Here is a 26,909-nt window from a genome sequence, read left to right as displayed (position 1 = left end):
TTCTTCCTGTCATCTAATTGGCCAAAACAACCCCCAAATCCCTTAAAAAGCACCTTTAAACCTTAACGTGTTACATTTGGTTTTACATTTTTAAATAAACGTATATGCGTATTTGAAACTTGTTTGCAGTGCTGAGTCCTCCACCTTTTTATATTTGTTTTTAACACTACATTTCAGTACATGAGTGTGTATTAGGTCTCGCACACATTTCTTCTTTAAAAAAACTTCAATCAAGGACTTTTTTTCTTCTCCAAAGTGTTTATAGTCATGTACAGTTTTGAAACAGTGTTACTTTTGAATGCGAACAATATTATGTAGCGAGTTTTCTCTTGAGGTTCAGGTTGTTTGATGCGTTTGTAGCTCTTCACCATTTCTACAGGGTGTTCTGTTGTCTTATTTCAGGTGTTTTCTTTCTGAATAGTGCTGTGTCGATATTTTCCGTAGCATCAGGCTCTGACTCACAGTTTGCTTGCACTGGTGTGCTGATTATGCTTTGTTAATGTGCAATCTATTGTTGTTGTTTTTCACTAAACATCATGTATAGTTATTTTTTTTAGGAAAGCCTTGTAAATATGTTTTAATCAGCCATTTGTGTTTTATAATTAAATGTTGAAATAATGATTGACTTTTTGTGTTGTTTTTTGAGGTTATTTGTGATTTGAATAATGTATACATCAATGTTTTAAAAGGTAGCATGTTTATTTAATCTCACCTTGTTGGAATTTGAAGAAGTACTACACAACAGCCTCCAAAATTAACGTGAGATTTTGTAGCTTTTGTGTTTTGTTGTCTTCCAGAACTGTCATGGAAGCGTCAAACTACAGTCGTGCGCATGAATCGTCATCGAGTGACTTGTGGCTTTTTTGTGGGGGAAGTGTTAAATAATGAAGCGGTAGTGTTTGTACAGCTGTAGCTTTTCACTGGGTGTTGCTAGCAAGGAAACGAGAACGGTTTATGTCTGTTTTTACGACAGAGGGCGCTGTGCGGCTCAGAAATTCTTGACTGTAATAAGCAGCCGCCTTATTGTGACCTTGTGTAAGACGTGTTAATCGATGGATTATAGTGAGCATCTAACATTTAAAGTTGTATTTTATATATTTATTACCTCATAGTAAATTTACATATGCCAGAACTAGTCTAAAATGATTTTAATTATCTGCATCTTCCATTCACCACTATTGTGATTGAGTAATTGATGAGAATAGGTGTATGTGTATAGTGTATGTGTGTAAATGAGAGTGTATGGATGTTTCCCAGTGATGGGTTGCAGCTGGAAGGGCATCCGCTGCATAAAACATGCTAAGTTGGCGGTTCATTCCGCTGCGGCGACTCCAGATTAATAAAGATATTAAGCTGAAAAGAAAATTAATGAATTAAATTATTAATAAAAAAAATCAGAAAGCTGAAAAAACCATTCATTGGTCTGTAAATCTATAACCAAATTCCGAAGTAAGAAACCATGTAACACCATTTTGATATTTAAGAACAAGTAAAATGCAGTATGTTGGGTTATTTATTCATTCATTTTCTTGTCAGCTTAAACCCTTTGTTAATCTGGGGTCGCCACAGCAGAATGAACCGCCAACTTATCCAGCAAGTTTTTACGAAGCGGATGCCCTTCCAGCCACAACCCATCTCTGGGAAACATCCACACACACATTCACACACTCACTCTACGGACAATTTAGCCTACCCTATTCACATGTACCGCATGTCTTTGGACTGTGGGGGAAACCCAGGCGAACGCAGGGAGAACATGCAAACTCCACACAGAAACACCATCTCGAACCAGTGACCTTCTTGCTGTGAGGCGACAGCACCTACTGCACCACTGCTTCGTCCACATGTTGAGTTATTTATTCATTTAATTTAATTATATTCAGGCATGCACTTTGTGCCTTTATAAAATATGAATTTTAATAAGTTGTAAGGCATCCGCTCCGTAAAAAACATGCTGGATAAGTTGGCGGTTCATTCTGCTGTGGCGACCCCAGATTAATAAAGCGACTGAGCTGAAAAGAAAGTGAATAAGTTGTAGACCAGGGATGTCAAACTCAATTCCTGGAGGGCAGCAGCCCTGCACAGTTTAGTTCCAACCCTAATTAGACACACCTGATCAAACTAATTGAGTCCTTCAGGCTTGTTTGAAACCTACAGGTAAGTGTGTTGGAGCAGGGTTGGAACTAAACTTTGCAGGGCTGCGGCCCTCCAGGAATTGAGTTTGACATCCCTGTTGTAGACCTATTTAAATCGTTTATTCATGTGTCACTCAACAAAACATTTGGCTATAATAAGAATGTTGCTAGATTAAAAGCTATATTATAATAGAAGAATTATAATTTAGTACTTGACCAGTGGCGACGCCATGCCGTAGTGGGTAGCACGTTCGCCTCACAGCAAGAAGCCTCGGCTGGGTCAGTTGGCATTTCTGTGTGGAGTTTGCATGTTCTCGTGGGTTTTGTCTGGGTGCTCCGGTTTCCCCCAGGTGAATTGGGTATGCTAAAATAGACCGTAGTGTGTGAGTGTGGGTGTGAATGAGTGTGTATGGATGTTTCCCATCGATGGGTTAAGTCCGGAAGGGCATCCGCTGCATATGCTGGATAAGTTGGCGGTTCATTCCACTGTGGTGACCCCAGATTAATAAAGGGAATAAGCCGAAAAGAAAATGAATTAATAAATGTGGGTCGCAAAGCCACGCCCATTTCTTTTTGACGGATTAATGCTATTGGCTGCTCGACTCATTCTGAAAATACAGTTGGGTTAATCCGGAATTTATTAATTTACTTTAATCAAAAACAAAAATCGATTCAAACTATACAGGCATGCACTTTGTGTCTTTATGAAAGATTGCATTTAATAAGTTATATTTAAATTGTTTACTTTTACTCAAAACATTAGGCTATAATAAGATGCATATATTTATTATTATTCTATAATACAATAAGATACATATGGATTATTATTATTATAACCGAAGAATTATTAGTACTTGACCATACACTGTTAAATAGTGACCAGTCAAAGAATAAATAAGCACGCATAGCCACGCCCATGTCTGTTTGACGGACTAATCCTATTGGCTGCTCTGCTGGTTGTGTTTGTCCGCTTGAGACGCGCTCAGAGATTTGTGTCATGATTACTCATCACGATGATGATGACAGCAGGCGGGTCTCCATGTGTTTACAGCCGCGCAGCAACTCACTTTCTGCCGCTTTCCTGTGCGCTTTCCACAATGGAAAACAGACACACGGGTTCAGGATGACGGCCATGAACTATGACTAGGAAACTGTACCGTTGTTACTGCGCTTTTTATTATTGTTTATGATCATGGCGGCGGCGATAAACTCTGAACCTAAACGCCAGAACGAAACATGGAAGCGTCACATTATCAGACAGCTGAAAAACCGCAACAGGACACAGACGAGCCTCTTCCAGGACATTATACAGTCATGTAAGCTTTACCAACTGTTAATAGCGTTTCTCTTGTTTCAGCTATGCAGTATTATGAACAATACAGAGAAGGAAATTGTTGTTTTGATGCAGAAGTTTACGTTGGCACAATGGGTTATTCATTTACTGTAATATTACCTAGTGTTTTCAGTATGATTAAGCATTTAAAAGGATAGTTTACTCCAAATTTGAAAATTCTGTCATTATTTTCTCCCTCTTCACGTTGTCTTTCTTCTTTTGAACAGACAACAAGATTGTATAGAATGTTGGACACCATTTCATTGTGTTTGCTTTTCTTACTATGGAAGTCAATGGTTACAGGTTTCCAACGTTCTTCAATATATATATATATATATATATATATATATATATATATATATATATATATATATATATATATATATATGTTTTTTTTTTCATGTTCAGTGGAATAAAGAAACCCATAAAGTTTAGGACCACTTGAGGGTGAATAAACTGAGTATCATTTTTCGGTGAACTATCCTTCCCTTTAAGTATTGGATGCAATTGTTTATTATAATAAATCATTTGTTATTGAGTATGAAATATGCTTGCTAAAACACAATACGTTTAGTGATAATGTTGTAATATTTATTACATGTTGTTATTACACACATTTTAAAAAAGATATTTAAATTCTATTGATAATTCTATAATGTGTAGGATGTGTGTTTATTTTATTTATTTATTAATAGAGCATGTAATTAAAGAAACAGTTCTCCCAAAACTAAAAAATCAGTCATCATTAGGCCCACACGGAATCTGCGCACGCAGAATTCCGCAGATTTTCCACTGATTTTCCGCAGATTTCTGCAGATTTTTGGCCCATTATCAATTCTGTTTATTTACTTGAGTAAATGTGTAAATCTGAATTTATTCAGTTTTTATTCAGTAATTTATTACTTTTTATTTAATATATTAAGGTTTTAGTTATGATACTCCGCTGGATACTCCCAAAATAATTCCGCAGAAATCCGCAGATTTTTACCAAAATTCTCAGCAGAAATAGCAAAAAACGTCCGCAGATTCCGTCTGGCCCTGGTCATCATTTACTCAACTTTCACTTGTCACAAATAGGTATGGCATGATGACCGTTTTCAAGGTATACCGCAGTCTGGAAAAGGCAAGGTATTAAAACCGCCAAAATGTTCTGTTATATCGATTCTACGATATATGTAAAAATGTTTTCTTTTTTTCTTTCTTTTTTTTTAAGGACAACAGTATCTCCAGCAGAAAATATTTCCAAAATGCCATTTTAAATTGTAAAGAAATCTGTGTTTTTGAAACTAATGAAGAGAGCAGAAGTTAACAATTCATTTTAATGATTAAGCCTGACATGTTTACTGTTATAAAACATTTAAAATGTTTCTTAAAACAAAATATATTGTGTTCAAAGAGGGTAAAAATTTTTAGTTTTTTACCCAGACGTTTAAAAAGATCTTATTTTAAAGCATTAATTACAAAATAGTGAAACTGCAATATTTTTATCAAAGGTTATCAGAACTGTCAGAATCTTAGACCGGCCCATGCCTAGTCACAAACTGGTCTGAGTTTCTCTTTTTCTGTTGAACACAACAGAAGATATTTTGAAGAATGTTAAAAACCTGTAACCATTGACTCCCATTGTGTTTGCTTTTCCTACTATGAAAGTCAATGGTTACAGGTTTCCAACATTCTTCTAAATATCTTCTTTTATTTCCAACAGAATAAAGAAACTCATAAAGGTTTGGAACCACTTGAGGGTAAATAACTAGTGAGTAAATTTTCATTTTAGATGAACTCTCCCTAAGTAATTATAAATGAAATATGATTATGCTCAACGTATTAACACTGATCTGACAAAGTACGTCAAACTGAAGTTCTAATTTGCTTTCGTACTGATTCATAATTCTCAAAATTTAGAGTCCTTGTTGTTTCCGTGAATCTTCACACTTAGGTGCAAATGGACAATCTCATTAACAAACACACTTGGAGTGAGTGCATGTAAACATCTTTTAAAGCAAATATTACGATCGGGCTTGTTTGGAAGTGGATTTTTTTTGTCTTGTGTTTGTAGATCACAGTCTGCTGGAGAAGTCCAAGCAAAGAGCCCTCATAACCAAAGGCATTCTGGGATCAGGGTCAAGGTAACCCTTACTCGGAGTCATAATATGCTTTAATGTTACAGTGTAAAAAGGGAAGCCGTGCAGAGGGGTTTCTACCTGATCGGACCCTAACCTAAACCTAAAATCAATTTAGAAGATACATAAAAAAATGGGCCACACTTTATTTTAATATACCAGTCATGCTATAACAAACCATTAACTGGCTTTTAGCTATATGAACTACTAATTAGTTGCTTATTAATATTTAGTAAGGTGTTATTTGGGTTTAGGTTTGGCTGTTGGCTTGGATTAGAGGAATAAAATAAGATTAATTCTATAATTTAATTAATTCTATAATTAAAATAAGAGCTAATAAACAGTTAATATCTTAATAATAAGCAGGTTATAAGCCAGTACATGTTGCAAATTGTTACTTAAACTAAAGTGTGACCAAAAAATTAAATGTTCAGGCTGCCATGGAAGTTCAGTTGCATATTGCAGATATAAAAATAAAAGGTGTTTTAGTTGCAGGATACTATTTTGACTGTATTTTACACTATTTTGTACAGTAAAAAATGCTATTTTTACCATAAAGCAGCTTTATTATGTTTTTCCAGAAATTCTCAAGCTTCAAACTAATGAAGAAAAAAAAATAATTAAAAGCAAACATTATTTTGCCTTGATTTTGTATATGCCAAATCAGATTGTCTTTAATCTTTTAATGTAAAAGTGGCGAGACTTTCTTTTTCAGAAGCACATTTTAAACTACAGGAAATAAAACTGAACTCTTGACTGATCATTTGTAATAAATGATTGATTAGTCTGATATATAGAAAGAGATTTAATAACTTTTTTATATATATACAGTTGAAGTCATAATTATTAGCCCCCCTGTTTATATAATTCCCCCAGTTTCTGTTTAACGGAGAGAAGATTTCTAAACATAATAGTTTTAATAGCACTTTTCTAATAACTGATTTATTTTATCTTTGCCATGATGACAGTAAATAATATACAGCTTAAAGTGACATTTAAAGGCTTAACAAGTGTAATTAGGTTAACTAGGCAGGTTAGGATAATTAGGCAAGTTATTGTATAACAATGGTTTGTTCTGTAGACTCTCGAAAAGTATTGAATAATTTTGACCTTAAAATGTTTTTTAAAAAATTAAACACTGCTTTTATTCTAGCTGAAATAAAACAAATAAGACTTTCTCCAAAAGAAAAAAATATTATCAGACACACTGTGAAAATTTCCTTGTTCTGTTAAACATCATTTGGGAAATATTTAAAAAGAAAACAAAATCAAAGGGGGGACTAATAATTCTGACTTCAATTGTATGTGATTAGTTTTTCCCCTTTAAACACCCATCCCAAGAAACCCTTAATCCACTGCCTATTATAAATATCAAAAGTAAAAATAATAAAAATATTAACACACAGTAGCAGAATTACAAAACGTTGAGTAAAGTCTTAAAATGAAGTAAACAATTAGACAATAATAGATACTACATTAAGGAAGTGATGCGTTATCTTACAGTGGCTGTCTAGCATAAGGATCAGGACAGAAAAAAATGACATACAAATGATCCCTTATGTGCTGTTATGGATGTTTTCATCCACTCTGGTATGATTTTTTTGCCATAACTGTTTTTGTGTTTCTGCTAGCGGAATGATTTTTGGTTACAAATGCTTTGAAAAAAAAAAAAAAAAAAAAAACTTTCAACGATACACTCCGGGCAAATTTACTACCCTCTGTTATGTTAGGGATTAAATTATCCTCTACATAAAACTGCTGTAAAAATGCATCAGACTAATTATTATTATTTTTTTTTTGCATAAACATGTTAATTAACCTCAGTCCTGATCAAAACTGCTAAAACTTCAATAAAAATGCATGTTTATATGGTGTCATGGCTTTGCAATCAAAAAATGTGGTTAAAATATAAGTCGATGGGGCAAAAACAGCCATAGACAGTAAATTAGGAAGACGAATTAAAAATCTTATTTTGCATCAAAGGCAGCGTTGTTACTAATTTTTCAAATGTACATTATAACCACATTTTTTTTATTGCAAAGCCATGACACCATACAAACATGCATTTTTGATTGAAAATTTAGTAGTTTTGATGAGGTTGATTACCAGATTTATGCAAAAAAATAAAAAAATATTAGTCTGATGCATTTTTACAGCAGTTTATTTACAGCAGTTTAATTTAGAGGATAATTTCATCTCTAACACAACAGAGGGTAGTAAATTTGCCCGGAGTTTATCTTTGTTGTTTTTTTTGTCACAATAATTTTTTTTTACCTTCGATCCTCTTAAATTTGTACAAACTAATACGCTAACTTAATTCCTTCATGCTGTCCCAACACAAATCGATTGTGTGGATTCCAGCATGTTTAAACGCTTATATAAACATTAAATAAAAAGTGTTCAGCCAATTTTCCAGACAAACTAAAAGAAATACAATTATCGTCTCACAGCAAGAAGGTCACTGGTTCTAGCCCCAGCTGGGTCAGTTGGCATTTTTGTGTGGAGTTTGCATGTTCTCCGTCGGCGTGGGTTTCCTCCGGGTACTTCGGTCTACCCCACAAGTCCAAAGACATTTGGTATAGGTAAAAATTGGGAATGTTAAAATTGACTGTTGTGTGTGTGTGTGTGTGTGTATGTGTACGTGTTTTTGTGACATATCAGGACACAAATCTGTATAATGACACAGGTATTACAAAAAGGAGGTGAATTATGAGGACATTGGCGACGTCCTCATTTCTCAAAATGCTAATAAATCCTACAGAATGAGTTTAATCAGAGAGTAAAGCTGCACACAGTCTCCTGTGATGGTTGGGTTTAGAGGTGGGGTGGGGTGAGGGCAATATAATATACAGTTTGGACACTATAAAATGAATGGAAACCTATGGAATGTCCCCACATTTTACAGAAACAAACATGTGTGTGTGTGTGTGAATGAGTGTGTATGGGTGTTTTCCAGTGATGGGTTGCAGCTGGAAGGGCATCCGCTGCGTAAAACATATGCTGGACAAGTTGGCAGTTCATTCCGCTGTAGCGACCCCAGGTTAATAAAGGGATTAATAGATGAATTAGGCAGGTTAGAGTAATTAGGCAAGTCATAGTATAATGATGGTTTTCTCTGTAGACAATCTAAAAATATATTGCTTAAGGGGGCTAATAATATTGACCCTAAAATGGCTTAAAAAATTTAAAAACGAAAAAAGATTGTCAAAAATACTGTGAAAAATTCTTTGCTCTGCTAAACATCATTTGGGAAATATATAGTAAGGGGGGTTAATAATATTGACCTTAAAATTACAATCAAAAATGACATTTGGTGTTTGTTCAGATTATTTTGAGATGAAGCAACACAATTCTTAAGGTTTTTATTTTTATTTTTTGCTTCAACAAAATAGTTTTTTCTTCAATCCTCTTAAATTTGTACAAACTAATACGTTACCTTAATTCCTTCATGTTGTCGCAACACAAATCGATTGTGTGGAACCCAGCATTTTTGAACGTTTATATAAACATTAAATAAAAATGTTCTGCTAATATTCAAGCCGAACTAAAAGAAATACAAATCTCCTTGAGGAAAATGAGGAAATATTCTAAAATGTTAGCTATCACTTTTTATATTTTTAAAACTAAATTTCTCTGTATGATTTTGTACATACTCTTGATTTCAAACTGCTTGTTTTTCTACATGTGCAGGACCTCACCAGTTCCCTCATCGGAAGATTCGCTGGCCTCCCTAAAGACCACCACCGGTGAGGTAGGAAACAATGTGGGAAAAACAGAATCAGCCTCTCCTATAAGGAAAGCAGCTGGACCGATTGGATTACTATTGAACCTTTATATAACAAACTCAATTTTATGGTGCAAGTTGTGACCTGCTTCGGCAGCCAGGTTTACAAGTAGGCCTGCTTTTATCTCGCCTTGTTAGCAGCCAGTCAAAACCAACAAGCAAAACCTAAACCTGAAAGACCTGAAAAGAGCATGAGATAAAGTCTGACATGATTTTCTTTGCACATTATTTGGGCAAAAAATAAATTGTCTGCTGTTCACTAGGAATATGATCGAGTAAAACCGGTTTTCACTCCTAAAACTGTGTAGAAGCTGTCTTAAGATCAAAGTATGTGATCAAACCTGCTCTTTATCGACACGAAAGTCCTCTGACCCCTATATACTGCAGCTATTATAGCACATTAAATCTATCATGCTCATATTATAAGCTGCTGCAGAGTCTAAATTTTGCCATCAAAGCTGTTTTCATTCAAATGGTATTTTTTCTTTTGGCTAAGACGGTTGTTTTTGTTCCTTCAGCTTGCATACCAAGTGGTGGAACTGCAGCAGAGAGTCCAGATGAAGGAAGTGACACTGGATGAACAGCATAACAAGTAAACCTTCTCTCATGGCATACTGTAAAAGTCAAACAGGAAACCTCAAACACCATCACCCTTTTAAAGGGGCCATATTATGATTATTTAATGCTTTTTAATCTTATTTCTTGGCTAATACATTTAAATAATTTTTCTCATACCGAGGTACTACATTTGAAGGCACTGCATTTGACCATTTATAGGGCACCTAGGTTACCCTTTTTTCAGATTTAATATAAGTGTTTTGCGTCTCCAGAATGTATATGTAATGCTTCAGCTCAAAACACCCATCAGATTTTTCATCATATCTTTTACTAGATCCTAGTTTTATTAGAAACCTGATTTAATGTCCACAAACCGGGATTGAAGCGTCTTCCTTTATAATTGTTCTGACACGCGGCTGTGCTAATGAAGTAAAACTGAAGTAAATCGCTGTACTTCATTACACACATACACGGTTTTAAAACATTTTAAACATGTGAAACTCACTCTTGATCACATTTGATGACGATTGATGATCCTAGCGAACAGAACAGACCTTTTATTCCCGTATATATACACATGACTATCAGTACATGTTAATGCAACACCTGTCAATCAATTAGGTGGGCAGGGGGACCGCACTCCTACGTCAAGTGGCGGTCAGTCTAAAAACCGCTCCGATTCGTCCACCGTTTTTATGTTGTTAAATTGAAAAAAAAGGACTGGGTGTGTTTATTTCACCCCAATATGATGTTCTATACACTATATATACACATATGTCCGTCCAAACAGCTTAAAAAGTAGATTTTTCACTATAGGTGGCCTTTAAAAAAATGATTGGTGAGGACAGGACCCTCTAAAATAAGAATGAAAATCATAGTTTTAAATAACGTTGTTTTATATTTTAAATAACTGTGTAAGTAGTGGCGCTAACACAAATGGTGCATCTGTGCAAAATGTGTTTTAAAGGGTTAATTCACCAAAAAATAAGGGTAACACTTTACAATAAGGTTCATTAGTTAATGCATTTACTAACATGAACTAATCATGAACAACACATGTACAGCATTTATTAATCATAATTGAACATTTACTAATGCATTATTAACATTCAAGTCCATGCTTGTTAACATTAGTTCATGCACCATGAGTTAACATGAACTAACAATGAACAACTGTATTTTCATTAACTAACGTTAACTAACATGAACAAATACAGTGGTAAATGTACTGTTCATTGTTTGTTCATGTTAGTAAATGCATTAATTAACATTAAATAATGAACCTTATTGTAAAGTGTGACCAAAATAAGTCTTATTGTTCCAATGCCCTGAGACCTTGGTTCATCTTCAAAACACAAATGAAGATGTTTTAGATGAAACCCGAGTGCTCTCTCATCCTCCATAGACAGCAATGGAACCAAAAACAGCTCCAAGTATACTTTTGTGCACAAAGAACATTACAACAACTTTGTTTAACTTTGTATACTCTACAGACCAGGGTGCAGGTTTATTACTCCCCAAAACTGCCCAAATTTACGTCTCTGGTTCTATATAATATTAATATAGATATGAATGAAATTTTGAATGTGCCACATCTGCAGTGCTATCATTATCACATGACCTACTGCCGTTTATATTTTCTCTCACTGCCTCATGGCTTAGTAAAGCGTTCATTACTATTGTTGCCTACAGTTTTTTTCAGATACTATGAATGTAGATCAGGGCTCGAAATAAACTTTTTTGCTTGGTAGCACCGGTGCTCCTAACTTTAAAAATGTTGGCGCATCAGCCAAAATTTAGTCGCACCCACCAATTATGAGCACCGTTACTACAAGTTTTATACAAACATATTGATTGTATTTGAAATCAACACTAATCAAACTAACAAGCAAAAAAAATCATACATAACGTTATATGCAAGCGTGAGGAAAATATGTCTCAACAAAATCCCGTTATCACAAGAAAATAGATTTTTATAACAGAACTGAGTGACCAAAGCTTACACGGAGCGCTCACCGGCCCTGCATGCACTGCTTGAATTAACGTGTTAACGGTATAACTAGTAAGCTGTGTCATTATTTGTAATTGTAGATGCCATGGTTTCTAAAACAAAATCTGTCAAGTGTTATGTTATCTTCATTTTCATCTTCAGCGCTTTACAATTTTTCGCGGTAGTAGCTCTCTCTGTCATCCGAAGCCATAAGGCACTGAGTGATTGACAGCTGATATTAACCAATCATTCGCGTTCATTGCTAGAGCAGTGGTGAGCCAATAAGAGCACTGAAAAAAGTGTTGCATGCAGAACTGTTGCAAACAATTTATTTGTGTTGAATTTAAACAAACAAATTAAGTTTAATAATGTTCAACTTAATTTGTTTGTTTAAATTCAACACAAATAAATTGTTTACAACCCCTTAACGTAAACAAATTGAGTAAATCCAAGGAAACATCTCTGAATTATTTTTTTCAGTGAAGAGCGCAAAAGCGGGGCAAGCATTACGGACTTGGATTTGTTTACTGCAGCAAGTTGACATGACAACTGTTTTAAACCATTCCCCGAGCGCTGCGTTTCGCGTTTCAAGTGCAGACAAAAAGCTTAGAGATGCATTCTGCGTGAATGTGTCCCGAATCCGCGCATGTGCTGAACATTTTGCAGTAAAAACTGGTCGCACACTACAATTTTAAACACTCGCAGAAATGCTCCCAAATATATTTCAAGGTCGCATAGCTAAAATTTCGGGCGCATATGCGTCCAAAATGGTCGCAATTTCAAGCCCTGTAGATATAGTATATATAGTATAGTAACTAGTGAACTGAGTGATTTGTGAGCTGCTTGTGTTAAAAAATGTAACGTTTCATGCCATAATCAGTTTGAGCTCAGTAAATCTATAACGTCATTATTATATTTGTCAGTGAAATCACTCTATTAGCTGTTCATTGAGGATAGACCAAAGATGGTGTCCAGTATGTCATTGTGGCCATTATGCCAATTTCTAATATGGTAATAAAGAAAAGTCATATAATAATGGAAAAACTATAAATATTCTGGCAGTTTTGGTTTTCCGTCAGAGAGATTTGTTCTCTTTGGCTTTCGATCCTGCAGGTGGGCTGCGAGATTAAAAATAACTCTCAATCTAAAATGTTTTATACTATAATTTTTTTGTTTGCATTATAATATATTAAAATGATAGAAGTAATGCACTTTCTCCTGTTCTCTGACTGATTACTTCAAACTCAGCGCAAAAGCAGCCTCTGCAACTGGTACACGTCAGTCTGTTCATTCACAAACTATGCGTGAAGTGAAAGTGAATGTCTCTCTTTGTGTATTTTTGTGTAAACTATTTCATATAACCGCATAGTTGTCCAAATTAATGTTCTGTGAGTGTTTTACAATGGATGCACGCCCATACAGGAGGATCTAGCGAGGCTCAATGGTTTTTCTGCCATAGAGTGTATAATAAACTTGCATATGAGCTGTGGCGGAACTGTTCACTGTTCCTGTCAGCAATCTCCAAATAATATCCTGGTGCAAACTCAACCGCCATCAGATCAACATGTTTCAATAGCTTTAGGGTGTTTTACTGTATTTTACATTTGTGAATAGTAGATATTTAATAGTAGATATTCAGTCAGTCCAGTTTAAAGCAGAAGCTGGTCTTTTGCAATATCCCCGTTGACCTGCGGTTCTCTTTAAATCTGTGTATGTTTTAAAAAAAATAAATACATCAAATTGTATATAATATAGTTTTCGCTTTATATATAATTAAATGTAAATATATTTTTTTATAAAATGCTGGTATTGAAAAGTATTAGAAGACACAACAAACGTATAATATATGTTTGTTATAATAATATAACAAAATTTTATATTATATAATATATTATATTATTTGTTAATAAATAAAGTTTTAAATGAGCATTTCATACAAACATTTTAAACTAAATGTCAGACAGGTGGCCTTCAAAAACTGATCGGACAAAGAAGTGGACCCCGCAGTGAAAAAGTTTGAGAACCCCTGCTTTAGACATTCATTCATTCTTTTTTCTTCTGCTTAGTCCCTTTATTCCACAGCGGAGTGAACCGCTAACTTATCCAGCATATGTTTTCCACAGCGGATGCTCTTCCAGCTGCAACCCAACACTGGGAAACACCCATACACTGACATTCACACATACACATTATGGCCAATTTAGTTTATTCAATTCACCTATAGCGCATGTGTTTGGACTGTAGGGAAAACCCACGCAAACACTGGGAGAACATGCAAACTCCACACAAAAATGCGAACTGACCCAGTTGAGACTCGAACTAGTAATCTTCTTGCTGTGAGGTGACAGTGGTAACCACTAAGCCACCATGTCACCTCACTGTAGAAGTTTAGAAAGTTAAGTAAATAGTACTATACTATACTATACTATACTATACTATACTATACTATACTATAGTAAATAAAAAAATTCTGATGTTTAAACTACAACCCCAACAATCAATTATATGTTTATAGGTTAAAATGGGTTACATGTTTTCATTTGTAGTTTTCTTTTGTGTGTGTTTACTTGGGTTTCTGTTGTGTCTGCCAGCTCAGTCAAGTTATAAGGAAAATATACAACCTGTTTTTTAAAACTGTCTGAGTGTATTTATGCATCACAATTGACCTGTTTCAAGTTTGTGCCTGTTTAGATTTAACCAGCTAGTTAGGATTAGGGTTTGGGTTTGCGTTACACTTGCCCACTTCTGAGAAAACACCGCCTTGCTCCCGCCCCTTATTGTAAACAGATAGCAAAGACACTGACAATGCTGCATTTTGTTTCTCTGCTGTGTGTTTGGATGTACCTTTAAAGGCTCATGTGTGTCTTCACAAAGAATCACAGCTTCAGAAGAGACAACAGCGAAATTAATTAGTTTTATATATGAAGGGAATATCCCAGACGGAGTAAGGGGAACTCCGGACTGCTTTACAAAGCATCAAAATTGCATTTAAAAGATGTATCTTTTTGTCTTAAATGCAAGTATTTCTTTTTAAATATATAACTTGTGTTTGTTTCATTTGATTTAAAGTTATGCCAGTTTCAGATTACTCATGTTTAGAAATCCAGCACCAGATGTTTGTTCGAATGCATTTTACATTGATAAGGGCGGCTGTAATGTCAAGCAATTATAAATTATATGTACTGTAACAATTGTAACAGAATTATAAGCCCCCCCCCCATTTATTTTTCCCCCAATTTCTGTTTAACAGAGAGAAGATTTATTCAACACATTTCTAAAAATAATAGTTTTAATAACTCATCTCTAATAACTGATTTATTATTTTATCTTTGCCATGATGACAGTAAATAATCTTTGACTAGATATTTTTCAAGACACTTCTATACAGCTTAAAGTGACATTTAAAGAGTTAACTTGGTTAATTAGGCAGGTTAGGGTAATTAGGCAAGTCATTGTATAACAATGGTTTGTTCTGTAGACTATCAAAAATATTTAGCTTAAAGGGGCTAATAATTTTGGCCTTAAAATGTTTTTTTAAAAAAATATAAAAAACTGCTTTTATTCTAGCCGAAATAAAACAAATAAGATTTTCTCCAGAAGAAAAAATATTATCAGACATACTGTGAAAATGTCCTTGCTCTGTTTAACATTATTTAGGAAATATTTAAAAAAGAAAAAAAAATCAAAGGGGGGCTAATAATTCTGACTTCAACTGTATTTGACAAATGACTTCAGGTGACATTTACCAAAAAAAAAATGCTTTTCTTACTTAGCTTAGCTTTAGCAAAATCAATTCTTCTAGTAATCTGGAAGATGCTTAATTTGTACAGGTAAGTTTGATTAAGGTTGCACCTAAACTGTGGATCTCAATGGCCTGCAAAAGACAAACATAAATAAATAAATTTAATTGCAGGAGCCATTTCCTAAAATTGAGTTTTAATAACCAGACTTTTATCTTAGTCTAGCTCTTCACAATGGAATCCATAATGTGGCTAATCTAATTCTTGAATGTCAGAGATGTTGTAAAAGAGTAAACCTTTTATTGCAGATCTGGCACAATATATATTTAGCTGTTTTTGATCTTTTCTTCTTTAATCTAGGTTGTTTGAGGTTCAAAACCATCTTAGTATTATGGCATCAGAACACAGCGAGCTTCAGGAGCGCGTGACGGAGGTGCAGACTGGAAACCGACTCCTCAAACAAAAATATGACTCTCTCCTGGAGCAGCACCAGAATATGGAGAAAACATACCGGCAGGAGAAACTCCACAGCGCAGACATCCTGGAGAACATGATCCGACCAAAGCAGCAGGCTGCTGCCCGCATGAACCACCGCAATGAGAAGAGAGTGAGGTCAGATGGGACACAAGTGTGTCAAAGATGAAAAAGGCTTATTCTGATTCCCATACGTTAGAAATTTCTTTTATAAGCAAAAATGTTAAATAAAAATATACCCAAGAGCCCAAATTATGACATCAAGTGTAACAAAGTAAACCTCACTGTTGTCAATACTAAAGATATTAAGTTTATATACATATATATATATATATATATATATATATATATATATATATATATATATATATATATATATATATATATATATATATATTTATTTATATATATATATACTATATATCAGAGGTCACATTAACCGAATATTTTCCGTCATTGACAGATTTTTTACAGCAGTGATGGAAAAAGCCTGGCTTATACTTCTGCGTCAAGTGACCGGCGTAACCCAAGGCGCATACAACGCGCGTAGCTGTGCATTTATACTTCTGCGCGCTGTCTCTGTTGGTCTGAATTAACACTTCCGAAACGCTAGAGGGCAGTGAGGAGTAAATGTTCCTCTGTGTCGAGTTTCTTCGCTGCTGTTTTGCTTTTCCTGAACACTTCCGGGATGTACAAGTGGCTCAAACTCACTCATTTTGAGGCAGGAACCGGCGTACATGCAACAACTTTAACTATGAGGTAAACACAAAACAAAACTTTCCATCCGGAGCTCCTTCACGGGACTCCACACTTGTAAACAATCGCTCCATCAGGCTCGCACCATTCACGCGGCTCTTGGTCCTGCCCAGAGTCGTCAGTACTACCAAGCCGACCAATCACAGAGCTTGCGCTACGCGTCGTTTTGACGCGTAGTTAAATTTTTTGAGAGGTGCACGTCAGCGACGGGCGAAGGGCTATGCATCAGCGTCGTAGCATACGCCGGCGTTTGACGCAGAAGTATAAATCAGCCTAAAATCAGAAGGTGATCCGTCATTTTTTGTTGCTAACTGTAATTCCCACTCCTGTCCAGCTGATGGCGATTGTCCTTGTTTTGTCTCCTCTTGTCACCGCTGTGTAGTTGCAAAAATCTCACAGCAGCTGAGCGTGAGAAGTTTATATGGCCAAATAGTTGTGATATTAATAATAAAGGTGAAAAAGAGGACGTGATGCAGCGGACGATGAAGAACAAACAGACAAAAATCCTCAGTCGCCGACAGCTGTTACGGGCCAACCTAGTGGCAGCAAGGAGGTCAGGTGCTTTGGAGTGCGTTGTGAGCTGAGCACTACCGAACGCAGGTGCAGAAGGAACGCGTGCTGTAGTATTTTTTCCCTGTGAAACAAGTGCTTGCAGGATCGGAAAATCCCAAATTAAGAGAATCCAGCAAATGTCTGATCACTTCCTTACGAGAAGTAACTACAAAACGCTGGCTGAAGTGGTTCTAGTAATTCTGGTCTCCAGTGTGGCAGCAGAATGTGGGTTCAACCGCCAGAACAAAATTAAAACTGTCAGGAGAAGTCGACTTTCCGAGGCAAAGACACGTACAGCAATTATTGACAATTCCCTCTGCATCAGTCTCCCTTGATGCGCTTGATTACGCACAGGCAAGCACCCAGTTTAGGTTGACGCAGGAGGAAGATATGAGTTAAGGCAAATAGGAGTTTTAGTTAGTTTGTCAAATAAATAAATAATTTAGCCTATATGCTCGTAGTGCAAGTTCATTAGTAAAATATAAATGAAAAAAAGTGATTAGAAAATATTCAAATGAAATGACAGTCAATAACAGGTTAAGACTGAAGTTTTACAACCCTCTCCGTCAAAATGATGGACAATGAGAAAGTCTAACCCGACCTCTGATTTATATATATATATATATATATATATATATATATATACATACTGTATATATAACTTAAAATACCAAGTTAAATCAAAACTTAAAATTAAAATGTGTTTAACCTACTCATTAGACAGCATAATAATTTTTAATTCATATTTTCAGTTCTCTGAACCTTGTTTAAATGATCCACCATGTCTCTGTTTAAAATGAGCTTGCTGTTACAAAATAGAAGGTTACTTTTACTTAAGCAATGTAAGATTAAGGTTTATGTAAAACAAATTATATAATGCAAGTAAAGAATATAAAAGCTAAAAAATGTGAAGTTTATCTATTAGCCATTTTAAGTTATCTGTACTTAAACATTTAGGTTAATTCAATGAAGAGACCACATTTGTTCAACTCGTTTAATTGAGTTGTTGATTTCCCATTAATCAAATGAACTGTGGGAATCACTTTCCTCAAATCATTTGTGTAGCATAACTTATTAGGGTTTACAGTGTGGTGAATCGTTTTAACAAATTAAAATGTTAAGTTCAGAGAACTTAAAATAATAATTAAAGTTTTTTTGCTGCTCAATGAGTAAGTTAAACTCACTTGTTTAAGTTTTGATGCCAAAGCGGATTTTAAGTAATGTCAAATTATATTATTCATTCATTCATTTTCCTTTTGGCCTTTATTAATCTGGGGTCGCCACAGCAGAATAAACCGCCAACTTATCTAGCATATGTTTTCCAGCTGCAACCCATCTCTGGGAAACATCCATATACACTTATTCACACTCATACACTACGGACAATTTAGCCTAACCAATTCACTTGTACCGCATGTCTTTGGACTGTGGGGGAAACCGGAGGACCCAGAGAAAACCCACACGAACACAGGGAGAACATGCAAACTCCACACAGAGTCACAAGCTTATAATACTTCAACAGTATGTAAAATGTATATGAAATATATGAAATGTGTGATTATTACAATGCTATTATTAAGCGAACTAAGACTTGGAATAACAAGACATCAGCTTAATAATTTCCCTTTAGTAGTTTGAGCGGCATAAAGAACAGCAAGGCCGTGCCAAACAGCAGATTGTTTGTTTAAATTCAGTGATATAGAAGATGGTTAACGTAGTTAATGAATTAGTGTTTTGTTAAACGAAAACCGTATTTCAAAGTTCACTTTTTCTGCCAGAGCCCGCGGTATTGAATTGGCAAATAATTTGTAGGGCTTTTCCCCTTGTCTCAAATGATGGCCATTCCCTAAACACAACATCTCTACCATTTCATTTCTTAGAGCCAGAGAGGCCAGCATTCACAAAGAGCTTCAGGAGGCTGCCAATAAGAATGTCAATATTAATGAGTAAGTAACAACTTCATAAACTGATACGTCAGCTTAAATGTGACTTCCAATCGAATCCTGTTTAACTCAATATTTTCTGTGAAGCTCAAATGGAGAAATGTCATGTAATTGTTTGAGTTTAACAAAAGAAAGCAAAGTGATGTAGAGTTTTATAATATCAGACGACTGGATCATGTCATTGATTGTTCGTGTGTGCTTTTGTTCATCTTTGTTTCATGAATGGTTTTGCTTTTACCTGTCAGAGAGTCTGGAAATGTTTCACCTCCCAACCCGTCATCTCCACAATGTGAAACTGCAGAGAGGTTGGAAAGATCCCACGGGCCGCTGTTTAGGTGACAGTTGTGGCATTTATGCACCATTACTTCAGTGATTCATTTTATTTATTTATTTATTTATTTTTTTACGTTCAGTTTGATCTATCGTTCACTTTGACCGCCTGGTATTAACATGCATTTCACAGTGATCAAATCGCTAGTGTTTCCATCTGGTATTAATGATAACTGATCATTATCAGGGTAATTTGGTTTGTACTGAAGATAGTATATCTTTAGTTTCTAAAGCTTCTTAAGAGTTTCTTAATAAATCTTTTGAAATTTTACTTTGAGTGTTGATTTTAAGAATCAAAAGGTGAGGATAAAAATGAGAAATGGAAATAAATCGTCATCATTAAAATATATGTACTCTGTAGGAGCAATTATTTTGCTTTACTTAAAAAGTGAATAAACCCATTGCTTTTATAGCGATTGGTTGACTGTATTTTAAGTGAGTAAACCTTTTGATTTTGAACACGACATTTTTTTAAAAGGCTCTTTTTACAAGTCTCCTAGAGTTTAAAAAGTTGACCGTTTTCAAGGTATACCACTGTTTGCAAAATTATTAGCTCCTTGAAGCTATTTTTTTACTGTCTACATAACAAACCATCATTATTCAATAACTTGCCTAATTTCCCTAACCTGCCTAGTTGACCTAATTAACCTAGTTAAGCCTTTAAATGTCTCTTTAAACTGTATAGAAGTGTCTTGAAAAATATCTAGTCAAATATTATTTACTGTCATCATGGCAAAGATAAAATAAATCAATTATTAGAGATGAGTTATAATTATTATTTATGTTTTATATATATATATATATATATATATATATATATATATATATATATATATATATATATATATATATATATATATACAGTATATATATATATATATATATATATATATATATATATATATATATATATATATATATATATATATATATATATATATATATAAATATATAAATATATAAATATATATATAATAATTATAACTCATCTCTAATAACTGATTTATTTTATATATATATTTATACAACAGTTCTGTCTGGTTCTTGAATCTGATTGGCTGATAGCTGTGATATATTTAAGAATTATCAGCACCCGTAAAGCCTCTTTACCCTTTGTGTATTACTCCGCCCACAAACAACCAGCAAAAAGCAGACACTACAGATTTAAAGTTTAAAAGATGCGTGCTCAGCTGTTTAACTGTCAGCTTATGATTTCAATCCAAGGCGGAAGAAAGTAGTTCCTCATACAAAAGGGTTTTTGAGACTCTCCATGTTTGATTTTGTTTTTATATACACAATTATGCCGTCAAACTGTTGTATAAACGCAATATCACACTCGTAGCAGTGCGATATGGCTGTATATCGGCACTGGTGGGGGCACTAAACGCACGCCTTCCACCAGTGCCGATATACAGCCATATCGCACTGCTACTCATGTGATATTGCTCATATATATATATATATATATATATATATATATATATATATATATATATATATATATATATATATATATATATATATATATATATATATTTATATGGAATAAATATAGCAGAGTAAAACATTTCGATGCAACCATATAAATGTAATTAATGCAATATATCAACATATATGCAGTTGGTAGAAAAAAAAATATCAGAGGTAAACATTTCGATGCAACCATATAAATGTAATTTCGCGGACAGAAAACAAAACAACCAACCCAACCCACAGCAAGTGGTTAAAAGTAGGCCAGTTCTGTAGGAAAACCACGAACTTGGCAACCCAGATTTATAGAGAGAGACTGTAGACTTTAATACATTCTGGGTTGTTTTCACTTTACATAGGGTGGCAGTTTACCCAGTTAGGTCTAATAACCTGTTGGGTTAAAATTTTAACCAAATAATTTGGTTTTACTGTGTTAATCAGTGGCTGCACGGTGGCGCAGTGGTTAGCACGTTTGCCCTACAGCACAGGTGTCAAACTCAGTTCCAAAAGGGCCGCAGCTCTGCACAGTTTAGTTCCAACCCTAATTAAACACACCTGATCAAACTAATTGAGTCCTTCAGGCTTGTTTGAAACCTACAGGTAAGTGTGTTGGAGCAGGGTTGGAACTAAACTGTGCAGGGCTTCGGCCCTGCAGGAATTGAGTTTGACACCCCTGCTCTACAGCAAGAAGGTCGCTAGTTCGAGCCTCAGCTGAGTTATATGTTGGATGAGTTGGCGGTTCATTCCGCTGTGGTGACCCCAGATTAATAAAGGAAATGAAAAGAAAATGAATGTATGTATTACTCAGCGTTGGGTTTAAACAACCCTAATACGTTACAGTGAATGTTGTTGGCTCTGACATGTGTGTAACAACCATATGCTGTATTAGGCCTACTGTTGTTACATTATAGGAAAAATACGAAGCTTTCATTTCAATCTGTATTCTAATTAAAGTTTTTAAACAAAATTCCTGACCTTAATGACTACCAGTCTATATGGTACAAAGTGAGCTGTTGCTTTTAAAGCGATTAGCTGACTTGAAAAGTGAATAAATGACTACTATATGCATAATTATGAAAATGAAGTGAACTTAAAGGAATAGTTCACCCAAAAATGAAAGATATGTCTTTAATCAGGGCAGCACAGTGGGTAGCACAATCGCCTCACAGCAAGAAGGTCGCTGGTTCAAACCTCGGCTAAATCAGTTGGCATTTCTGTGTGGAGTTTGGATGTTCTCCCTGTGTTGGCATGGGTTTGCTCTGGTTTTCTCCACAAGTCCAAAAACATGCAGTATAGGTGAATTGGGTAAGCTAAATTGTCTATAGTGTATGTGTGTAAATGAGAGTGTATGGATGTTTCTCAGTGATGGGTTGCAGCTGGAAGGGCATCCGCTGCATAAAACTTGCTGGATAAGTTGGCGGTTCATTCCGCTGTGGCGACCCCAGATTAATAAAGGGACTAAGCTGAAAAGAAAATGAATGAATGAATGAATGTCTTTAATGACCCACCCTTTAGTTGTTTTAAGTCTGTATGTGTTTCTTTCTTCTGTTAAACACAAAACAGATGTGTAATCAGTGACGTCCATCTGTTTTTCCTGTTTGTACAAAATGTTTTAGGGCACATTAAGTGTCATACACGTGATTAGATTGATGTAAAAACATTCTTATTCCAGATGTAAACAGGTGGTAAAACGCTGAACTAGTAGTTGTTTTACTCTTTCAGGTCTGCTTCAGCTACGTCTCCCCGCATCATCAGCTCCATCAGGGGTCTTTTTGAGTAAGTTTCTTTCTGAAAGCTCTTTATGCACCATTTGGTGTTGGGAACATTATTATTATTTTTTTTCTTGAGACAAGTGTCTCTCTCTGACACAGAAGGAAAATGACACTGAAGACACTTTAAAATCAAGGTTATAAATAAATAATCTTGTTTTCTTTCTACCCCTTGTTACCCCATTGGCAGATTTTTTAAGCTTGTTTTAAAGAAAGACAAGAAAACAAGACAGTATTTTTACTTGTCTACAAAATGTTGCTTGATTTAAAAAGTTTGATATTTGGACTAGAAACAAGACTAAGTAAAAAAGCTTGTTTTGAATTGTTCAAGTAAAGCAGATATAAATACTAAAAAGTATTTAAACAGTTGTAAAATACAGCAGTTTTTTTAATATTACAAATAGACAAAATAATATGCATCCCCACTGCAAAATTATTAAATTGCTAGGAAACCTTCATAAAAATGAATGCTCTGAAAGCAAATCTAAACATGGAGGAGCTTTTTGTGACACATTTCATGCATCAATCACTTAAAAACCTTACAAGATGAGACCTCCGCTGTTTTTTACGTTCCCTTTTGACCAGGGGTGTCCAAACTCAGTCCTGGAGGTTTGGTGTCCTGCATAGTTTAGCTCCAACTTGCTTCAACACACCTACCTAGAAGTTCCTAGTTTATCTAGTAAGAGGTTGATTAGCTAGTTCAGGTGTGTTGGATTATTGTTGGAACTAAACTCCCCTAGACATCGGCCTTCCTGGACCAAGTTTGGGCACCCCCCTACTGAAAAAAACTGCTTAAACCAGCCTAGGCTGGTTGGCTGGCTTTAGCTGGTCAACCAGGCTGGTTGTAGAGGGGTTTTAGCCATTTCCAGACTGGTTTCCAGCAATTTCCAGCCTGGTCTTAGCTGGTCAGGCTGGGAGATGACCAGGTAAAATAGCAACAAATCATGCCAAACACGTCAAAAAATAATATATAATAAAATAATGGTTTAAAAAAAACTTTAAAACTGCTTTTATTGTAGCCGAAATAAAACAAATAAGATAAGTAAATAAATAAATAAGACTTTTTTCAGAATAAAAACTATTTTAGGAAATACTGTAAAAAATTCCTTGCTCTGTTAAACAAAAAAAAAAATCACAAGAGAGCAAATAATTTTGACTTCAACTGTACTTGTTATACGTTAAACTGTGTACTATAATTATACTGTGTGTGTGTGTGTGTGTTTGTGTGTAACTGCTCATAAGTATTATTGATTGTTCTTCTGTTTTTTGTGTGTCTAGGAGGAAGATTCGTGGTAAATCAGTTTGCCGGTCAGAAGAGGATCTCTATATACCATTAGGAGTCTGTCTGGTTGCCAGAGTTCCAACCAAAGCGATTTCTTCACTGGTGCGTACCGTTATCTACAACAAAATGTGCTTCTCATATCAAATGTCATATACCACCCCTTTCCAGTTGTACACATTTGTTGCTCTGCAAAGCTCAGTTTTACGTGAAAATTACTAAAAGCATATACTGTAATGTAACGTTTGCACACGGGATGCGCATCATTCATTGATGTACATTCGAATCATTCATGTTTTTAAAAGCACGAAAGAGAATGCATGTTGTTGTGTGTGTGTGTGTGTGTGCGCTCATAGTCAGAGACGAGCAAAGCATATACATCTAATCATCTTAATTTGAGCGCTTTAATGGTCAAATACATGCAAATTTGAGTCAAACACTGTGTTTAGTGATCATTCATATTAATCATCATTTGTGTAATGAACAAACGAGTTGAGGATCAAAAGACATCTCAAAGAGAAACCATTAATCAAAGCTGCAGTGCTCTTAAAGTGACTGTGTGTAAAATTCCTGCTTCCGACTGTTGTTATGATTAATAATCAAACAACAAAAGGAGAAAATCCCTCACTGCTCTTGACTGAAGGACTTTTGTAGCTATAATTAAAGTTTTTTTACAGTAAAGATGCTTGAAGCATAGTTTGTTTTATATTTGTATTCTATTGTTTTTATTCTATTGTGTTTATTTCCCTTTCCTTGTATACATTGAGGAAAATAACTGAATATTTACAGTTGAAGTCAGAATTATTAGCGGCCCTTTATATTTTCCCCCAATTTCTGTTTAACGAAAAGAAGATTTTTTTTTTAACCCATTTCAGAACATAATGGATTTAATAATTTGAAAAATGTTGACTTCAACTGAAAATCGTTTTGAATAATCGTGAAAACAATTATGACCAAAATAATCAGTTTTCCCATAGTCGAACAGCCCTAGTGTTTCCTATTTTTCTTTTCTTTGCTTTTGACCATATTTGGAAGGGTTGTAAACAGGGCTTGACATTAAATTTTTTGATCACCAGCCACAGTGGCTAGTAGTTTTCCAAAGTTACTAGCCACTGAATTTTCACTAGCCACAATTTTGTTGTTGGGAAAATATTTTTTATATGCATAAATATGACTTTGACATGCTAAAACTACTTGATTTAGATTTAGTGTTTTGTCCATATGCCTCCTCATTCATTTCACATTTTGTGTGTCGTGTTTGAGCAAATGTGTCCTGGTTTCATAGTGTTGTATTACAAATAGTTTTTATTTCACATGAATTTTCAGAACTCAAAATTAAAGATTTACCAAATTTATCTCTGACCACACCAAACAATAATAATTTCTCTGCCACAAATTTTAAATGTGTCAAAATAAGCTAAATATAGCTGTATAGTATACTTTTCATTTAACAAATGATTTCTTAAAAAATAAAAAACAAAAAAACTAATAAAAACAATTGACTTTTTGTCATGTATTAAAAATATGCACAGTCATCTGTCCTCGCTAATGGTCTCTCAGTTCACCAGTTAACACATAAATGGAGAGTTCATCACATATTAAAGCAATGTTGTTGTAAAAAAATTATAATTAAATCATATAAACAAAAATAACCGTAAGCAAAAGATAGCAGGTGAAAAACATAGCTATTGTGTGATAATGAAAGGATGATCACATGGTTAAGGCCAATTTAAGAGTTCACACTTAGCTGATGATTGATAGGAGAGAGCCCTGAGCTTATAAGATCCTCGAGCCCTGGGCTCCCTCCCGTTGCATGGCGAGAGGGGAGTTTGAGCTCAGGTAGATCTCGATCACTCCCCCTCCTGCTTATTGTAGCTAAGTGTCATATATAGATGCTGAAAGGTGTACTCAGAGTTTGGCTAAAATATTTTGGATTAATTGTTTAGGGTGCTTGTTTCTGAACTCTGGGAGGAAACCAGAGGAAACCCACGTGATCACGGGGGGAACGAGCAAAACTCCGCACAGAAATGTCGCCTGGTTTGGAAGGGAATTAAACCAGGTGCATTCTTGCTGTGAGGCAACAACGCTAATCACCGGCCACCGTGTCGCCCGTTTGAAAAGAGGGAAAGACGGGTTGGGTGGGAGGGAGGGGAGGGGGTGGGGGTGTGGGGTTTCTTCAAGATGAAGATATTGAGATGAGAAAAGTCTGGTTATTTATAATGAGTTAGGATTCGTCTGATAGGACAATTAGTCATTAGCTAAAGTTGGAACAGCTGTGAGCAATCATAAGCATGTGATCCTCTCAAAATTTGTTTATAAATAAACTTCACTTAAAAATCTGTCCAAAAGACACATTTGGAGCTCTTGAAAGCAGCAAGACTGTGGGTGCTTTAGCTTAACTTTTTGTCATCATTTTATGAAAGAGAACCGGTCACAGTTGCGTTTCAGGCGCGGTTGCTATAAGCAAGAAAACAGGAGTGCACACGTGCTTTAAATAGTCGCCCGCATCGCATCAGCTGTTTGCGCGACTGATCATCCTTTCATTCGGTATTCACCTGCTTTCTATTGCTCGTGTGAAGGCAATTATTTTTGTTAGTCGTGTTGTTTCTCGATTTTAAGATCACATTTGCACGCATATTGAGTCATCCTTATATTCGAACCCTGCTTTTGAGAATA

General features: G+C 35.1%; 4 protein-coding genes across 15 annotated transcripts in view; all 4 read left to right on the top strand.

Annotated features, from left to right (window-relative positions):
- The window catches only part of wdr62 (WD repeat domain 62), a 58,449-nt gene extending 57,824 nt beyond the window's left edge, over nt 1–625 (top strand). For all 8 annotated transcript variants that reach the window (XM_087283239.1, XM_087283237.1, XM_087283238.1 and 5 more), the window contains one exon: nt 1–625. This exon is cut by the window's left edge and continues 266 nt beyond it. The gene's annotated coding sequence lies outside the window, so the exon portion shown is untranslated.
- The window catches only part of brwd1 (bromodomain and WD repeat domain containing 1), a 1,114,631-nt gene that overhangs the window by 314,670 nt on the left and 773,052 nt on the right, over nt 1–26,909 (top strand). The window lies entirely within an intron of this gene.
- phkg1a (phosphorylase kinase, gamma 1a (muscle)) overlaps nt 1–26,909 on the top strand; it is an 831,529-nt gene that overhangs the window by 164,199 nt on the left and 640,421 nt on the right. The gene's annotated exons all lie outside the window — the stretch shown is intronic.
- atg16l2 (autophagy related 16 like 2) overlaps nt 3,133–26,909 on the top strand; it is a 94,363-nt gene continuing 70,586 nt past the window's right edge. For all 5 annotated transcript variants that reach the window (XR_015508202.1, XR_015944974.1, XR_015944975.1 and 2 more), the window contains exons 1-9: nt 3,133–3,451; nt 5,525–5,594; nt 9,279–9,339; nt 9,891–9,964; nt 16,021–16,272; nt 19,323–19,388; nt 19,631–19,720; nt 22,908–22,961; nt 24,233–24,338. Coding sequence is in view for 1 of the 5 variants with exons in the window: in NM_001441460.1 (NP_001428389.1) it covers nt 3,322–3,451; nt 5,525–5,594; nt 9,279–9,339; nt 9,891–9,964; nt 16,021–16,272; nt 19,323–19,388; nt 19,631–19,720; nt 22,908–22,961; nt 24,233–24,338 (903 nt within the window). In the remaining 4 variants the exon portion in view is untranslated. The remainder of the gene's footprint in view (nt 3,452–5,524; nt 5,595–9,278; nt 9,340–9,890; nt 9,965–16,020; nt 16,273–19,322; nt 19,389–19,630; nt 19,721–22,907; nt 22,962–24,232; nt 24,339–26,909) is intronic.

This window comes from Danio rerio, chromosome 15, assembly GCF_052040795.2.
Source record: "Danio rerio strain M-AB ecotype USA chromosome 15, GRCz13ab, whole genome shotgun sequence".
NCBI classification, from domain to species: domain Eukaryota; kingdom Metazoa; phylum Chordata; class Actinopteri; order Cypriniformes; family Danionidae; genus Danio; species Danio rerio.
This window is presented reverse-complemented; position numbering and strand designations above follow the sequence as displayed.